The following is a 19,091-nucleotide window of genomic DNA, read 5'->3' as shown; positions in this document are numbered from 1 at the left end:
GTGAGAGAGCTGGGGGGCTTTTTTGAGAGGTGAGAGAGCAGGGGGCATTTGTGAAAGTGCTGGGAGGAATTGGTGAGAGAGTTGGGGGCATTGGTGAGTGTGAGAGAGCTGGGAGTTGGGGGGCATTGGTGAGAGGTGAGAGCTGGTGTAAATTAGTGCTTTGTTTTTTTGAGGGGAGGGAGCGGGATTTTTTGCTGAAAGGGTAAAGTGTGGGGGAGTATTGCTTGCTTGGAGGGGAATGTGTCACTCTCCTTACCCCTACATTGTTGACTTCAGGAGCCAGTAGCACTGAAAGTTTGTAACATGAGGAATATTTATCTTTTTGTGCTGAATATGTAAAACTAAAAAATGCTGAGGGCTTGGTTTTACATTAAAGTGTTTCTAAAGGCTGAAGATTTTTTTTATCTTCATGCATTCTATGCATGAAGGTAAAAAAACTTCAGTGTGCAACTCCCCCCAGCCCCCCTAATACTTATCTGAGCCCGATCTTGATCCAGTGATGTGCAGGAGAGCAAAGGCTTTCCCAGGTCTCTCTCTCCTCATTGGCAGGGACACAGCAGTGGGAGCCATTGCTGTCAATCACAACCAGGGATTGAGGGAGCAGGGGGTGGGGCCAAGCTGCACTTTGTGAGCCTTATGGACACGCACAGAGGGGCTTGGGAGTGAGCATGCACGAGTGCCCCCCATAGCAAGTGGCAAGAACAAAATTTACCTTTACAACCACTTTAGAAGAATCTCCACTGCTGGATATTGTATTCAGGCAATCATGGCACCCACAGCTACTTCAGTACAGCTGCACTGCCGATTGTTGGCTGCATCTTTAAATTGACTTTTCTTGAGCCCATCGTTGCTTGCAGGGCCACCCACAGCTCAAACTTTGGCTGATTCAGCAAGAATCGGCCAAAATTCAGTCTATGGGTGGCATTACAGGATTCTTTACAGTTCAGGAAGCATAACACCATCACTCCTTTATCTAGTTCATTTGTCTGTATAACTAAAAAATAGTCCTGCATATACAGCAGATCCTGTCCTCCTTTCAATACCGCAGTCTATTTGTTTTCAATAGAATAATCCGTGTTTTTGTTGAGGATTATTTGGATAAAATATCTCTCATCATCTGTTGTGTGAAATGGTGCCAATCTTCTTCCCCTCTCAGCTGGCACTGCCCAAGCTTGTTGCAGCAATGTCTGCCTCCACCCAGGCATAGATTAGTACTAGTAATTTTATTGCACACGTTCTTTATTTTATTCGTTTTCATCGTATTATTTCAAGGGGAACCCATTAAGACAAAAATGGCTATTAAAGGGATTCTCTCACCAATTATTTTTCTTTTTTTAGCTAGTAGGGATGGTTTAAATACTCTGTTGGTTTCTATTGTTCCTCAGTGGAGAGATTTCCCTTCACTTCATAGTTATATAGTTAGTCTGGCTGAAAAAATACAAAAGTCCATCCAGTTCAACCATTAAAATAAATAAATAAATAAAAGTTATAATCCTATACCCACAGTTGATCCAGAGGAAGGCAAAAAACCCAGCAAAGCATGATCCAATTTGCTCCTGCAGGGAAAAAAATCCTTCCTGACCCTCCGAGAGGCAATCAGATATTCCCTGGATCAACTTTGCCTTTAAATGTTAGTATCCAGTTATATTCTGTGTATCTAAGAAAGAATCCAGGACTTTTTTAAAGCAATCAACTGAGCTGGCCAGAACCAACTCTTGAGGGAGTTTATTCCACATTTTCACAGCTTTCACTGTGAAGAAACCTTTCCGTGTTCATGTTCCAGTGACACCTGGGTCACTGGGTCAGGGGTGAGAACTGAGCTTGCTGTTTGCCTTCTCAGGACGGCACATCTACACATATCTATAGGGTCATTTCACACAGGCGTTCCGTTTTTTTCATCAGGATCAAGACTTCACTTTTTACCTCCATTTTCATATCTGTTTACATCCGTTGTTGATCCGTTTGCATCTGTTGTTGATTCTTTTACATCCATTTACATCCGTTTTTGAGCTGATTGCGATCCATTTACATCCAGTTTTCATCCTTTTTTTTCATGAATCATGGAAATTTCTCAAGACAATTTGCTCTAACCCAGCATGCATTGTGCTTCCCATGCTGCTTTGCAGTCCCAGTGAATGACTCAGTGTACATCACAGTGGTCTTCCTGTGTGTTCCTGTGTCTTTCTTGTGATTTTTGCGTTTTTAAAATTTTTTATTATTGTTTTGTTATTATTATTTTATTATTATTATTAAAATTATTATTTTTTTATTATTGTTTTATTGAAAATAAAAAAAATCTATATATGCTAATTTGCAGAAGAACCAATGTTAGTGTATCGGATGCAAGCGGATGTCGTCCACTAACATCTGTTTTTTGTCCGTTGAGCAACAGCTCATTTACTTAGCTCTGGAGCAACTGCACTTTCAGTGCAAAGTATATTTGTCTTTAGCAAATCAGCCCCATTGCAATTCTGGTGTTTATAAATCAGCTGCTTAGTTTTCACCTGTGAATGTCTGTGTGGAGATTTTAGTCTTTTGTGAACTCAAATTGATTTGCAGATGACAACATGATGGGTCGGTTCACACCATAGAAACGCAGTCCAGATGCATTCCGGATGCATTTCTGCATACACGTTTTGGTGTATTTTTTATGTGTTTTTGATGCGTTCCGGTGCATTTTTGATGTGTTCCAGCTCATCTTTTCCCCTCTCTTTTTCTTCAATTTAAATAGGGACATGTGCATTCCAGTGCGTTTTTGGTGCATTCCGGTGCATTTTCGATGCATTTTAGCACATGCCAGTACAGTTCTGTGCAGAAAAAATGCAGCCTGTTCTCCTTTTTTTCTGCATCCGGAACACACTGGAACTGCAAGCACTGATGTGAACTATGACACTGACAACCATATAACCTACTTTCTGTGTGTTTTGGATGCAGAAAAAAAGCAACTGAAATGCATGTAGTGTGAATTGACTGTTAGTGTTTTATCAGTTAAGAAAATCAGAGGGACAAAAAAAGCAGAAGGCATTGGGGGTGTGTTTCTAAAAACCATGTAGAGTTGTTCATCCTGGCAAACTGCATGTACATTTTTTCTGTGCATCCTGGGCAAAAATTGAATGTTACTGGGCTATTTTCTCTCCAGGTTGAATGTTTTAATCAGGAAAATGCCCTATTATGTACACTAGATAGAGCTGATGATCATAGGAAATAAGTATTTATTTCCTAGGATCATCTGTTCCATGTATTGGCCTAATTCTCTATTTTCTTCATTCACACATTGGACCTACAGAAAAAAACAAATTTAGCCTAATTTTGCCCCCATTCACATAGAATATATGCAATTTCAAAGGACATTTTTATTATTTGTGCGAGTCATCTGGGGCTAGTGGGGGGGCTGTAAAATGGATACCGGACAGAACTGTGTTTACCAAACAGTACATCCTAAACATGATATAGATAGATTCAGATGTTCTCATCAAGTAGGGCAGGAGAGTCAGCCTCTGGGGAGACCCTGACTTGGCAAAAATCAGTCACCAATCTGTACGTCTGAGTAGACTGCACTTAGTACAGCAGATCACAAACTCTTCCAAAATACTGCTCAAAACCCTCAACTATGGATTTTGCTATTTACAAGGGCAGATTTGGGACCAGTAAATGCCAGCAGTGCCTGGTACCTTGTTAGGCATTCTGAACAGTGACGCCTCTTTTCTCCAGAACACTTTAGCTTTAGCGAATGCTCCACTTACAATAGTGGTCACAATGCCACCCTTACAGACACCTGAAAATATTGTTGGTTTCCTGCAGCTGGCTCTGTCAAGTGGCGTTAGCTCTGGAACTATGCAGGCACCATCAAATGGGATGTCAGTCAGCCACAGCTTGAGGAACCCCAAGCCACCTCTAGAGGAACCCTGGTTTAGAATGGTTGCTCTAACCTTTTGCTGAAATTTGTATGGTGTCTTTTTTTTTTTAATGGTAAAACCAATGTATTAGCGATGATATTGTAGTACATAAAAGATTTCAACCTTTGTTTTTACAGGGAGGACTGGCTACAGATTGCTCTGTGTTACCCTAGAAGCTCAGTCTTTCAAGTGACGGCAGATATTTATGAACGCAATTCTGGAAGAGTGCACAGTGTCCGCCATTATTCCATGACCCCCTCTATTCATCAGGCCCTGAATAAGTCAGGCATTAGACTGTATCACTTCAGTAAGGATTCTGGGTAAGTGATCTACTGGGGCCTATTAGGGATCTTGTAGTCTATGCTTTATTATTACAGGTGTATGTACCATTGATATCCTTCACAATTACAAGTTGTAATGACTGTTTATATTGCTGTTCACATAATAATCTGTACTTCTGTTAAGTGAACGCTACGCTGTAAACCTTTTTTAATGCCTCTTTATCTAGCTGCACACTATATTTTGCTAGAACATGTCATCCACAGAATTATCTCCCCGGAGGGCAGATGAATCCCTAGGCACTCCCAAATATGAAGGTCACAATGCAGTTCAAATGTCGCACCTGCACCGCTCTGTCAGCACAATGGACAGCCGTATGTGTGCTTGTTTGAATGATAGTGATTGTGTTTCATATTGTTAAGAGATGTGTGCATATCCAGGATGGGTATTACCTCTTTCAATGTAGGCTTTGTATTTCTGCTCATATGAAGTACTGTATGACAGAAGTCTTTTAATTAAAGTCTTTACAACTTTTAATTAAAAGTCATTTAAGTCTTTTAATTAAAAAACATCTTGCCTTGTAAGTAGTTACATACTTTGCTAGATTCCTAATAATATAACTCATATTCCTAATAATATTACTCTCTTATAAACATAGGTGGCACATTAAGCAAGATTTCTGCTCACCAGCCCAGTGTTGACCAGCAAACTGTCAACTCTGAGCTGGTGGTGGTTTGTCATAATCAGCCGTGATTTAAAAGAATTGTAAACCCTCACCTTGTAAACAATCCATTCAGTTTAAAATAGAAATGAAAGGCAAAATATCTGTGTATAGATATAAAAAAAATATATGTACCTTTTTTCCTCTTTTCACATTTCCTCTGTTCTCAGCTGCATAAGAACTAGGGGAGGAGAAACCATGGACTGGGGACCGCCGCACAAGTCAACCATAAGCAGCCAGTACCAGCCGGATATAATGAGGGGAGAGCGTACTTAATCCAAGGTTCCCACATTTTGAGAAACTTGGAATGGGAGTCCTTCAAGACACTAGACATCTGTTCATTAATCATAAGGGCTGTCATACGTTCCTTTACTCCCTGGAATGAAACCGCTGTTTTTTTTCCAGGCCTGAGCAATACTTCTTTTAGCTGACAGAAATAGGTAAAATTCCAATTTCTGCTGGTGAGCATATAGGCCCAGTATAGGACAGTGTAGCAAAGCTAATATAACAACTTTACAGATCATTAAATGAAACAAGGTACACACCAGGTTCAAGACTTGGAACCAAAAGCCTATAAGTCATGGACATGTCTACCAGATGTGAAGACTGATCCTACGATGGCCACAACTCCTGAAACAGTGGCCGCTATAGCTTGGATTGGCATGAGCAATCTGGGCAGGGACCCAGTACCAATGTAGAAAAACTTTATAAGCAGGTTCCAGAGTGGTGATGTTAAAAGAACAACTTGCTACAGAAGAGCAGGCTTTACTCCAGATTTTCCATTGTTTCAAACAGGCACCTATTAAGGTACTTCTCACGTGCATACAGGGTACAGAGTCTTGTGATCATTGTACATTACAGTATATGAAGTTTCAGCTAACAACAAAAGGGTTCAGAGGACCCCCCACTCATGAGAGCTTAAAACGGTCAGGTGATACAAGAGGTAGTAACTGTGAGGGATGAGCCGATGGAGAAAGTCAAAGTATTAGGTGAAGGTGGGGTAGGCTTCCCTGAAGAGCTGAGTTTTCAGAGGTCACCTAAAGGCAGACAGAGTAGGAGACAGCTGTACAGTTTGGGGTAGAAAGTTTCAGAGGATGGAGGCTCTGGAAAAAATCCTGGAAGCCAGCATGGAAGGGGGTGATGAGGGATCAGGAGTTTTTAGGGAAGAACGGAGAGAACGGTTTGGGTGATATTGTGAGACGAGGTAGGTGATGTAGCTTGGAGCAGAATTCTGGCTTTTATAGTCTGTTAATGTTTCATATTTTATTTGATGGATGAGAAGAAGCCAGTGGAGGGATTACCAGAGTGCAGTGGAGAACACTGAGTGGTTGGTAAGGTGGATGTGTCTGGCAGCAGCATTCATGATAAACTGAAGGGGGGATAGCCTGTGTAGAGGTAAGCCAATAAGTAGGGAGTTACAGCATACATGTTTTGTAGTCTAAGAGCCCATAACAGCATTTGAAATGTACTGTAAACTGTTGCTGTGGGAGTGAGGTAGTAGGAAGGGGAGGCCCACACACGGTGGTAAAAAAGGGTTGGGGCAAGAAGAAGAGGGAGGGGAATATTTCCCATTCTAATCATAACTGACCAGGTCGAGAGATGAACATCTTATATTTAGTGGCATGTTTAGTAAACCAGCCTTTAGATGATGTACCTCAGGGTCATTAGGTCTAAATCAGAATTTGTATTGCTTGTAAATGTGTACGTTAATTTATTAGCCACTGATTACAGTCTTATTTCCAACCAATGAATATGGAGTCCAAATTCAGTTTAAAATAGAAAAGAAAGGCAAACATTTATATACAGTCAGGTCCATAAATATTGGGACATTGACACAATTCTAACAGTTTTGTATCTATACACCACCACAATGGATTTGAAATGAAACGAGCAAGATGTGCTTTAACTGCAGACTGTCAGCTTTAATTTGAGGGTATTTACATCCAAATCAGGTGAACGGTGTAGGAATTACAACAGTTTGCATATGTGCCTCCCACTTGTTAAGGGGCCAAAAGTAATGGGACAATTGGCTTCTCAGCTGTTCCATGGCCAGGTGTGTGTTATTCCCTCATTATCCCAATTACAATGAGCAGATAAAAGGTCCAGAGTTCATTTCAAGTGTGCTATTTGCATTTGGAATCTGTTGCTGTCAACTCTCAAGATGAGATCCAAAGAGCTGTCACTATCAGTGAAGCAAGCCATCATTAGGCTGAAAAAAACAAAACAAACCCATCAGAGAGATAGCAAAAACATTAGGCGTGGCCAAAACAACTGTTTGGAACATTCTTAAAAAGAAGGAACGCATCGGTGAGCTCAGCAACACCAAAAGACCCGGAAGACCACGGAAAATAACTGTGGTGGATGACCGAAGAATTCTTTCCCTGGTGAAGAAAACACCCTTCACAACAGTTGGCCAGATCAAGAACACTCTCCAGGAGGTAGGTGTATGTGTGTCAAAGTCAACAATCAAGAGAAGACTTCACCAGAGTGAATACAGAGGGTTCACCGCAAGATGTAAACCATTGGTGAGCCTCAAAAACAGGAAGGCCAGACTAGAGTTTGCCAAACAACATCTAAGAAAGCCTTCACAGTTCTGGAACAACATCCTATGGACAGATGAGACCAACATCAACTTGTACCAGAGTGATGGGAAGAGAAGAGAATGGAGAAGGAAAGGAACTGCTCATGATCCTAAGCATACCACCTCATCAGTGAAGCATGGTGGTGGTAGTGTCATGGCGTGGGCATGTATGGCTGCCAATGGAACTGGTTCTCTTCTATTTATTGATGATGTGACTGCTGACAAAAGCAGCAGGATGAATTGTGAAGTGTTTCGGGCAATATTATCTGCTCATATTCAGCCAAATGCTTCACAACTCATTGGACGCTTCACAGTGCAGATGGACAATGACCCAAAGCATACTGCAAAAGCAACCAAAGAGTTTTATAAGGGAAAGAAGTGGAATGTTATGCAATGGCCAAGTCAATCACCTGACCTGAATGCGATTGAGCATTTCACTTGCTGAAGACAAAGCTGAAGGGAAAATGCCCCAAGAACAAGCAGGAACTGAAGACAGTTGCTGTAGAGGCCTGGCAGAGCATCACCAGGGATGAAACCCAGCGTCTGGTGATGTCTATGCATTCCAGACTTCAGGCTGTAATTGACTGCAAAGGATTTGCAACCAAGTATTAAAAAGTGAAAGTTTGATTTATGATTATTATTCTGTCCCATTACTTTTGGTTCCTTAACAAGTGGGAGGCACATATGCAAACTGTTGTAATTCCTACACCGTTCACCTGATCTGGATGTAAATACCCTCAAATTAAAGCTGACAGTCTGCAGTTAAATCACATCTTGTTCGTTTCATTTCAAATCCATTGTGGTGGTGTATAGAGCCAAAAACGTTAGAATTGTGTTGATGTCCCAATATTTATGGACCTGACTGTAAATAAACAAATACACTATACTGACAAAAGTATACATGAACTTTAATGGCATCCCAGTCTTAGTCCGTATAGTCCGGGTTCAATATTGAGTTGGCCCGCCCTTTGCAGCTATAACAGCTTCAGCTTTTCTGAGAAGGCCGTCCACAAGGTTTAGGAATGTGTCTATGGGATTGTTTGACCATTCTTCCAGAAGTGCATTTGTGAGGTCAGGCACTGATATCGGACGAGAAGGCCTGGCTCGCAGACTCCAATTCATCCCAAAGATGTTCTATCGGGGTGCACACCAGTCACGTTCCTCCACTCCAAACTCGCTCATCCATGTCTTTATGGACCTTGCTTTGTGCACTGGTGTGCAGTCAAGTTGAGACAGGAAGGAACATTCCCCAAACTTCCCACAAAGTTGAGAGTATAAAATTGTCCAAAATGTCTTGGTATCCAAGGCCAATCCCTGAAAAACAACCCCACACCATAATCCCCCTTCCACCAAACTTTACAAGTGGCACAATACAGTCAAGCTCTCTATGCACTGTTGTTGTACTAATCTGAAGACCACACGAAGTTTGGAGTTCTTCAGCTATTGACTGTACAGATAGTTGGCAACTTCTGTCATTTACGTGGCCTGTTGTTCCCAGTTGTAATAGGAAAAAGTGCAGCGCTGTTGTATAAATGAGCAAAAGATATAATAAACCAAACGATATCACAATGAAAGTGCAATATTAATAAGGTGCAAAAAGTAGTATTTTACCACAGGTAAGTGGTTAGGGAGGTGAGTCAGTGAGAATAAGTCCTAATTGTAGATTTGTAGGTCATAACAGACCTTAATTCTAGGAGTTCAATTCCTTATGATCAGGAGTGACCAGTGATGTGATGAAAAATAAGAGAATTGTGCACTCACCAGAAATGAGCTATCAAAACACATTTGAGATCATATTCGTCTCATCAGGTCAGCCAGAACAATCACTTCCAGGTATGGTCAGGTTCCTGCACCTGTGCCTTTAAGGACCCCTCAAATGGTAACACCATTTCAGGACACTTTTAAACCAGCCTCTGTGAATGGTGAGACTCACAGAGAGCCCAAGAATGATCCCACTGACACCAACGATGGGGCACTATTCCTCCCCCCACTGACACCAATGATGGGGCACTATTCCTCCCCCCACTGACACCAACGATGGGGCACTATTCCCCCCCCACTGACACCAACGATGGGGCACTATTCCTCACCCACCCCACTGACACCAATGATGGAACACTATTCCTTCCCCCACTGACACCAATGATGGGACACTATTCCTCCCACTGACACCAATGACGGGGCACTATTCCTCCCACTGACACCAATGACGGGGCACGATTCCGGCCACTGACACCAAAGATGGGGCACTATTCTCCCCACTGATACTAATGATGGGGCACTATTCTTCCCACTGATATCAATGATGGGCCATTATTCCTCCCACTGATACCAATGATGGGGCACGATTCTTCCCACTGACACCAATGATGGGGCACTATTTCTCCCACTGACGGAGTACTGTTCCTCCCACTGACACTAATGATGGGACACCATCATTGGTGTCAGTGGGAGGAATAGTGTCTCATCATTGGTGTCAGTGGGAGGAATAGTGCCCCATCATTGGTGTCAGTGGGAGGAATAGTGCCCCTTCATTGGTGTCAGTGGGAGGAATAGTGCCCCATCATTGGTGTCAGAGCGAGGAATCGTGCCCCATCGTTGGTGTCAGTGGGAGGAGCAGCACCCCATCATTGGAATACTGAAATACCATACCATATTGAAATCAAATTTGATGTTTTTTAATTTTTATTTGGTATGTGTTGGAAGAGGGGTAGTCTTATACGGTGATTATAGCCCAAACCCTATATTTTAACAGGAAAAGTAGGGGGTTGTCTTATACGCCCAGTTGTTGTATACGCAGGAAAATACGGTACATGGTACAACAGACACATAGCAGAAATTTGAAATGTTGGGGTAATATATTCTTTAAGATGCGTTATCCTTTACTATAATCATTACATAGCATTAATTGTGTAACCTATGGAAGTCCTTCAGTCTAAAGTTGAGATGTTCTTTCCCTTGAGAACAGTTTGCAGAGAATTTAGATAAAAAGCCTTCAGTACACTGTACTTCACTAGAAACCACATCAAAATGGCATATCGGCTTTCCTTGTGGTTTTCATGAGGATGTAGTCTTTATATGCCTAAAGAGAAGGATTTGACTTATTAATGTGCAAAAATTAGTGATGCGCAAATTGTAATAAACCAACTTTCATCAGTTTGGAGTACTTAAATAATAGACTACTTGTTGGTTGTATTATCTTAGCAGACCACTAACACTTTGTGAACGCCGGGGTTTTTGCCTTTTGTGGTTAGTAGCAAAAGGGCTAAAACCGGCTTAAATTGGCAGCTCAAAATGCTTCTTCAGATCTATATGGCTTTCCAAGCTTTTTACTATACTGCAGAGCACATTTTCATTTCTACTCAGGTTCTATATGTAGATTTACAGTTCAGCAAAGCTCACGGATCAAAAAGTCTAAAGGTGGGAACGAGGCTTAAAGTCTATGAAAACCCAGTCACTGAAATCTCATATAAGCCATAACATGAAAGTATTTTAAAATTTGCATATTTTGCTAAAATAATACCTGATGATCCTGCCATGAAGGTCTTTGTGGAGGCACTTCTTGACACAACTCTGTCCCTGTTTTCTAGTTGTGCCCCTGCATTGCCACCCTTTTACAGGGGATTCAGATGGAGATTACAAGTGACAAATTCAACACACATTACATGTGTATAGTTCACTCATGTCACCACCAGCAAACACCCTGGGAAATGCCATGCAGCCATTGCTGGAGCGAATGCATGTAGACAGGAAGTGGTTGCAAAAAGGCTGTAAAAAAGGTTTAAAAAAATTTAAACACAAGTATTTTATCAAAAAAAGCCAATTGTTTAAGATTGTTTTAGATAAGGGTTATTATTATTATACAGGATTCATATAGCGCCAACAGTTTGCTCAGCGCTTTACAATATAAAGGGAGACAATACAGCAACAATACAGTTCAATACAAGAGGGTTAGGAGGGCCCTGCTCCTTGGAGCTTACAATCTAAGAGGGAGGGACTGGTGGTAGAAAAAGTAATAACTGTGGGGGATGGACTGGTAGGAGGAATAGAAGATTCCATTATTAGCTGAGGGCAGGATAGGCTTCCCTGAAGAGATCGCCTAAAAGTGAATAGAGTCAGCAATAGTCTGATAAATTGGGGTAGAAAGTTCCAGAGGATGTGGGAAGCTCTGGAGAAGTCCTGGAGACGAGCATGGGAGGAGAGGACAAGGGAGCTAGAGAACAGGAGGTCGTGCCAGGAGCGGAGAGTACGGTTTGGGTGATATTTGGAGACAAGATTGGTGATGTAATTTGGGGCAGAGTTATTAATGGCTTTATATGTTATTGATGATGTTTTGAACCTTATTACACATCTACTTAAATGAATTTCCTTACAATAGGTATACTGTCGCAGAGTCATTATCAAATTCTGATAATACCAAGTCTGAGGCAGGCCAGTCTGGAGCTGCTGGCGGTAACTGCATGAAAAATAATCCGACAGGCTGCTTGTACTGAAGTCGATTAATCGTTCGACTTCATTATCACTAGCCTGCCCATTCCTTGCTGGACCAGCCAAGATTTGATCCATTTATGGATGGTTTATTTAATCCTTGAACATGATTTATGTCCGTTCATTGTCTTTGCATCACTCAGTTGATTATTTTAGCCGGCTCTTTTTTTGTTGAATTTTATTTTTCCAAGTGTTTTCCTATCAATGTCAGCTTCCTAAGGCTGATAACAGGGGCATGCTTTCAGATAGTTAGAAAACAATGCTAAAGGTCATACTAGTGTGTGCTTTGTGCTGCTGTGTAATAGAAATGGAGGCTCCAGGATACTCCTCTGAAAGAATACCAATAGATTACATTCTATCAAAGGAAACCACAACTGTTACATTTTAAATACTGTACTTCCAATTAAAGTAGAAGTACAGTCTAAACACGTCCCAAATCCAGCTACTATGTAATGCACATGCCCCATAAAGTAAACAAAAAACTCCCCTTACCTTCTCTTGAGTCAGCCAAATTCTCCTTCATTTGTGTCTCACACTTTCCCCTTCCCAAACACTGCAGCTCACAGTGGGAGGGTATCAGCATCAGATGCATTGCTGTAAATCTAGAAAGCAGTGGGCGGAACTAGGTGTGGCCAGGTGCTGATGGACAAGCTACAGGCTGAATCAGGATTGACAATGCTGATAGCCACGCCCTCTACAATATTTGTCATCCCACTGTTGTGAAAGCAGGCGCAATCTACATGAGAGTGGCAACTCTGCTGTGAAATCAAGAGCAGGGCAGCATTGTTCTCACACCATTACAGGAAGCTGCATTTGGTGGACTTCACTGGCAGAATCAATATGTAGTTGTGGGACGTTGCCATGGGACTAAGTGAAAACTTGGGGTAGCACAGTGGCTAAATGGTTAGCACAATCCCAACCACGGCATCACCTACCTGGAGTTTGCATGTTCTCCCTGTGCCTGCGTGGGTTTCCTCTGGGTACTCCGGTTTCCCCCCACACTCCAAAGACATGCTTGTTGGTTAATTGGCTCCTGTCTAAATTGGCCCTAATATGTGTATGTATGAATGTGAGTTAGGGACCTTACATTGTAAGCTCCATGAGGACATTAAATGTAATATATATATATGTATGTAAAGCATTGTGTAAATTGACGGCGCTCTATAAGTATCTGTAATAAAAATAAAATAATAAAACTGCAGATGAATTTTTATTAGAGTGCTGTAGCGTATATTTTTTGATGTATGCCATAAATCTGATAAGCCAGGTTTGGCACAAAAAGCATCCCTAATCGTGGCTCCAATCACACCTGGCATTTCTGGAACACACAGCACAGAAAATGTGCTTTTTGCTGCGTTTTGGAAATGCACTGGAAACATAGTTACAGTTATTCTGGCTGAAAAAAGACAAAAGTTCATCCAGTTCAACCATTAAAAAAAAAAAAAAAAAAAGTTATACTCCTACACGCACAGTTAATGCAGAGGAAGGCAAAACAACCCAGCAAAACATGATCCAATTTGCTCCTGCAGGGAAAAAAAATCCTTCCTGATCGCCCGAGAGGTAATCGGATATTCCCTGGATCAACTTTACCTATAAATGTTAGTATCCAGTTATATTCTGTGTATCCAAGAAAGAATCCAGGACTTTTTTTAAAGCAATCCACTGAGCTGGCCAGAACCAACTCTTGAGGGAGTCTATTCCACATTTTCACAGCTCTCACTGCAAACGCGTGTCAGGCTTGTGGTGCCATTATTTGCACATGGTCTCCCAAGCGCAAGTAGCAGATGAGTGTTTTGTCTCATGGCAAACATTCTACAAATGTGCCAAAATGTGCGGTGAAAAAAAATGTGCCATGCTCTACTCCAAGGAAGGTTTTGGAGCTTCTTTGGTGTCTTTTCCGCACGTAGGAAAGCCTGTTCAAGTGAATGGGCTGCCATATGCTCAAGTGGAAATGCTTGAAAAACGCACACACAAAAAAAAAAGCGAGAGCGTTCCTGGTATGCCCAGGTGTGAATGCAGCCTAAAGGGTATCTATACATTTGTTAAAATAAAATAATTTGTTGTTAAACAAGCCCTTTTGCTTTTTGTCATTTTGTTTTAGTACAGATTACATTTCTTTTTTTCTTTGTTTCTTTTTTTTTAAACAGTGTAGTTTATTGAGCATTGTCATTTTAGAACAGTATATAATAGTAACAGTAATTAAACAACTGCACTGGCACAAAGAGGGAAGGACCAAAAGGACAACAAAATTTCCGGGACACAACTAGTGCAGGCTGACAGAAACATAGCAGTTGAACACATTCCAAGGTCTGAACAACCAATAGCATATGCAGGCGGTAAAAAAGTGGCTATAGCTATTATGTTATTCCGTACAATAGAGTCTATTAAACTGACTAATAACAAATGTATCCTTCAAATCTCTGTGGGGAAATACATAAGGGGATAGGATATGGTATACAGTCAAAACAGCCATATGTACAGATTACTTTGTCCTAAATGGATAATAGTAATGGAAAGTCCATTTGGGGTTATGAATCAATGGAGATATGTATAGTGGTCATCTTCGGGGGGGGGGGGGGGGGGTTGGGTAAACATGTTGCCAGTAGCAGAAAAAAGAGAAAGTATTAGGTAGGGAAACAAAGAAAAGTTTTGTTTAGTAATTCCTTGTTGTCTCTCTTCCTGCACCAGTTATCTCTTCCTTCACCTGCAAGCCCATGAATCCAGGAATGGGCACAGCTATTGTTCCCAGCATGGTTGTGAACGAATAAAGATCACAGCTTCCTTCCTCCCTGAGGATCGCAGTGAGTGCACCCTGAAACCATTCCCCGGGGGAGCCAGTGATGTTCAACATGCCAAGCTATTGGTTTCTCAGAGACTTTCCCTACCTTGTAGTCAATGTGGTGCTCCACAGGTAAGAAAACTCAAATTGCATGCTGTACAACAATATGTTTCAGTTGCTTGTAGAATGTTCACCACGCCATTAAAAAATGGATATTTATATGGATTTTGGTGTCCTTTTATCATGCAGTGGTAAATGACCGCTGCTCAGTTCTCTGGCATTCTCAGAGGAAAGAGTTCACCTCTGGATGCCTTTTTATGAAGTGGTGTAGATCGTGTCTCCGAATGAAGGGAGAAGCGATCTACAAACGATTTGAACATAGGAAAACGGCTGGTTTTACTATAATCTTGCGAGATTACAGTAAGAGATCTGTCAAACACCGTTTACTAAGCAGCAGTAAATTATCTCTGCTTTGTTTGCGGTTCCTCCGATTCTCCAGCTCTGGGCTGAAGAATCTGGAGGGAGAACACAGATCACCAGTGAAGGGCTGACATCGCTCCTTCATATACTGGCCATCTGTGTGCTGAGATGATCAGCAGAGAACATGTTCTCCACTGATCATCTCTGTTTCCTAAACCACTAATGATCGGAGATCAGCAACGATCCTCAGGATTGCCACTGATCTCTGTTTCATAAAAGGACACCATAGTCCTTTCTAAAACTAGTTTGTACAAATGAAGAACTTAACTTAAGGTTGAAGTCAGTGTATGATCTTTATTGCAGAGTTACATTGGTTCAACTTGTAGGTATACATGTCTCATACCTGATTGGCCGCTGGGGAAGCTGACAGTCTCTGTAGTAGTCAGTGTATGATCTTTATTGCAGACTTACATTGGTTCAGCTTGTAGGTATACATGTCTCATACCTGATTGGCTGCTGGGGAAGATGACAGTCTCTGTAGTAGTTGGCGCTACTGCGTTGATCCCCTCAGTCTTCGGGGTCCTGTGTTGATCAGCTTCTTTTTTGCTGAGTACCTGCAGGGAGATCACTAGTTTAGCACCACCTCCATTCACAAAACATCTTGTATTTTTTTTTATACAAGTTGCTCTCTGACTGGATGAGGTGGAGCGGAGGGGCGGTGATGTAACAGTCTTCAGCTCATCCAGTCAGAGAAGAAAAATACAAGGTGGTGCTGAGCAGGTGACCACCCCTGTGGTCAGTGCGCAGTGAGGACGTTGTTTGGCACAGGGCCTAGCATATTGTGGTTATCACTGTAGTAGTGTTAACTACTGCAGTGTTTGTTAGCTTCCCCTGCAGGTCTTCAGCCGTAAGATGTGCTCAGTATATTGGTCCTTTGGTCCAAGATGCTTACATACTTACAGTGGTCAGCTTTAGGCAGTGAACACCCTGAGTAGAGAATATACCCTGAATCCTGTAAATGTGCACCATTGCCTCATTCATTCCTATGGAGAGTGCAGTAGACCTCAGAACCCTAACCCTGGAGGCTTTTTTAATTACGATCCTCTTATATGAATAGATATGGCTGTGACATGCATGAGGATGAAGATGACCTGGTGGGGATGTTTTTGAAAGAAAGGTTGTCCACCCCATATAGTGAAGATTGCTAAACTGGGGACAAAGGTAAGTATGTGACCAGGTGGGCTGCACTCGGGGACAGAGGCATGCTTTAAAGGACAACTTGTTCCAAAGATACAGTTGTCCTATAAGACAATAAATAGAGCAATGAAATTGTGCAGAGTACACTACCCTATAGCATCCAGATCAGGTTCAGAGTCTGTAGTCAGATCAGTAAAAATGGAACACGTTTTTCCTGTAGTTTACTCTTTGATTTGATTTGAGTGTTCATGATTTGCAGGTTATCATTCTTTATGGACCTAATACCAGTACCTCTGATATTTGCTTAACACTCCTGTTGTTAATGTCCTGGCAGGTTGCAATAAGTAGCACTCCGTACATTAAATATACTAAGATACATATCCAGTCCCTCCGCAAAGAAGATGGGCTCACTAAGATGAAGTCTGCTTTCATTAAGGTAAGGATGAATGTCATGTAAGCTCTATGTACTGTAAGACTGTTGGTTTGCGTTACACTAAGGGGTGTATTTACCACAAGGTAAACAAGGCATTTGCCTAGGGAGGCATTTTTCAGGGGGGCAGCAGCATTCTTCAGGTGCTGCCCCCCAAAAGAAGGGATGGAAGAAGGGACACACGCAGTATGGGGACCAGGTGGGATCTGAGAGAGGTTGCAGGCTGCTTGATGGTGTATGCAGAGCCTGATTCTTGTTCCCGGGGATGTCCAAAGTTGTAAAGGTGAGTGTCTTATCTATTGCCAGGATGGGGTGGGGGGAGGTTGCCAGTATATGGGGGGCTGGGGTGTTGTTGGTCAATGTCAGGCTCTGTGGGGGAGGGAGGTGTTAGTCGGTGTCCGGGTATCTCGATGGGGGGGGGAGCTAATTTTTGTGTTGCCTAGGGCAGCAGGAAACCTAAATACACCACTGGGTACACTGTTAATGTATCATGTATAAATGATAAAAACACTTAGGAGGACAGTGTGTGAATCATCACATGTACTGAACACCATCAAACGCACATTTTTCATAGCTTCCAGAATGTAAAGGAACCTGTCATACATGCTGTAACCTGCAAAAGACAAGGCTTCCATGCAGAGCTGGGGGCTACTATTGGCCAATTCCCAAATTTATGACTAGGAACAGTCTGTTCTGCTTTGGAACATACACAGCTTCCAGGAATATGCTCATGGCAACCTCTGGTACTAAATGGGAGCCTCGGCTGTGACAGATAATAGCCATTGTGACAGCTTCTCATTGTCAAATTCTCTACTTGGTGAACCTCACATCATATATGGAGTAAAGTTATTAGTTTTAAGTGACAAAACACTTTTTTAGTCCTCTTTTACATTGGCAGCAGATGGATCGATTTTCAGACAGCTGTTAATGGACAACTTAAAGTAATTCTAGAGGCAATACTTCCACGTTCTGCATACCTGTTTGGTCCCTTGGAATGCTGGGGCTGGGCAGGAAGGGGTTTATAAGAAATCATTATTTATTTGTGAACGCCTCTGCTAATAAGTGCCCGCATACATAGACACACAAACCAGAAACTCCAAATTTCACAATATATGTAATTATGTCATGATATAATCCTGTATAAGGTTTCATTAAACTGAAAGACAAGCCGTACTTTTTCTGCTAATCTCCAAATTCTTGCACATGACCACTGAAATAAAAAACCTGCCCTTGTCCCACAAGTTGATAATTGCGGTATGGTTGATTGTAAATGTCAGATAAATATACTGACATTTCATTAACTCTTAGAAAGCTTTGACTGATCCTTGTTTCTGTGTTTAGGTTGATGAAGAAATGTTCCCATTCAAGAGGAGAGGACTCTTCTTCCTGGTGCTGGATGCCTGTTCGGGGACAGTTGTCAGCAAGAGGCATTTCGAAATGATCAATGAGTTGAGCACAACTAAAGCAATGTCCATATACATTCAAACATCCATGAAACAAAGGTATGAAGGAATCACAGCGATGTCAGTGGTAATACAACTAGCATGATGTGGTCTGTGGAGACCTACTGCTCTTTGAAAATGGTTTTCTAGACTTGAAGGAGGCCATATGCTACATACAATGGTCAAAGAATAATTCTAGGTATGTTATATGTTTACATAGTTACATTGTATAAATATATATACACAGTGTATATATATATATATATATATATATATATATATATATATATATATGTATATATATATTTATTACCTTGTTGATGTATCAGGAAGCTGCAAATCACTGAAGTAGACGCCGTCACTCCAGTGATCTTCACTTGCTGAGCGGCTGAATAAAGGTGGTTGGCTGCTTGGCACATGCACCATTCAGAAAATGCTCAATGACTGCAAAGCATTTTCTGATTGGACAAGGTAGAGAGTATTATTTCACTGCCCTACCAATCCACCACTGGTCCCAGAAGCAAGAGATCACTGCAGTAGCAGTGTACACTTCAGTCAGTGTTTTCCAGCTTCTATTGGCCAGGTATGGCATATATTGTATATAGTTACATTGGTCCAACTATTTAAAAATATACCATACCCAGAATTCATCTTTAAAGCTGAACTCCAGGTGGATATAAGAGACATAAATTAATGCATATGTGTAATTGTTAATACAAAACATTTCCAGTAAATGCTTTAAGCTTTCCATACATAGTTCAGTTATTTGTGATCAGCCAGCAGGCTGAACGAAAAAAAAACTGAACCAATTTCCCCATACACACAATCAAGGTGGATGAGGGAATCCTGTTGTTGTAT

At 41.6% G+C, this 19,091-nt stretch overlaps 2 protein-coding genes across 3 annotated transcripts in view; both read left to right on the top strand.

Annotated features, from left to right (window-relative positions):
* The window catches only part of CEMIP (cell migration inducing hyaluronidase 1), a 219,752-nt gene that overhangs the window by 79,776 nt on the left and 120,885 nt on the right, over nucleotides 1–19,091 (top strand). The gene's annotated exons all lie outside the window — the stretch shown is intronic.
* Nucleotides 1–19,091, top strand: part of LOC149454359 (cell surface hyaluronidase CEMIP2-like) — a 192,212-nt gene that overhangs the window by 172,221 nt on the left and 900 nt on the right. For both annotated transcript variants that reach the window (XM_089687637.1, XM_089687638.1), the window contains exons 20-23: nucleotides 4,034–4,216; nucleotides 14,654–14,876; nucleotides 16,696–16,797; nucleotides 18,133–18,293. In XM_089687637.1, coding sequence (XP_089543763.1) covers nucleotides 4,034–4,216; nucleotides 14,654–14,876; nucleotides 16,696–16,797; nucleotides 18,133–18,293 — 669 coding nt within the window. The remainder of the gene's footprint in view (nucleotides 1–4,033; nucleotides 4,217–14,653; nucleotides 14,877–16,695; nucleotides 16,798–18,132; nucleotides 18,294–19,091) is intronic.

The sequence above is a fragment of the Staurois parvus genome, unplaced genomic scaffold, assembly GCF_062004578.1.
Source record: "Staurois parvus isolate SC_StPar_1 unplaced genomic scaffold, SC_StPar_1.0 ptg000432l, whole genome shotgun sequence".
Lineage (NCBI taxonomy): Eukaryota > Metazoa > Chordata > Amphibia > Anura > Ranidae > Staurois > Staurois parvus.
This window is presented reverse-complemented; position numbering and strand designations above follow the sequence as displayed.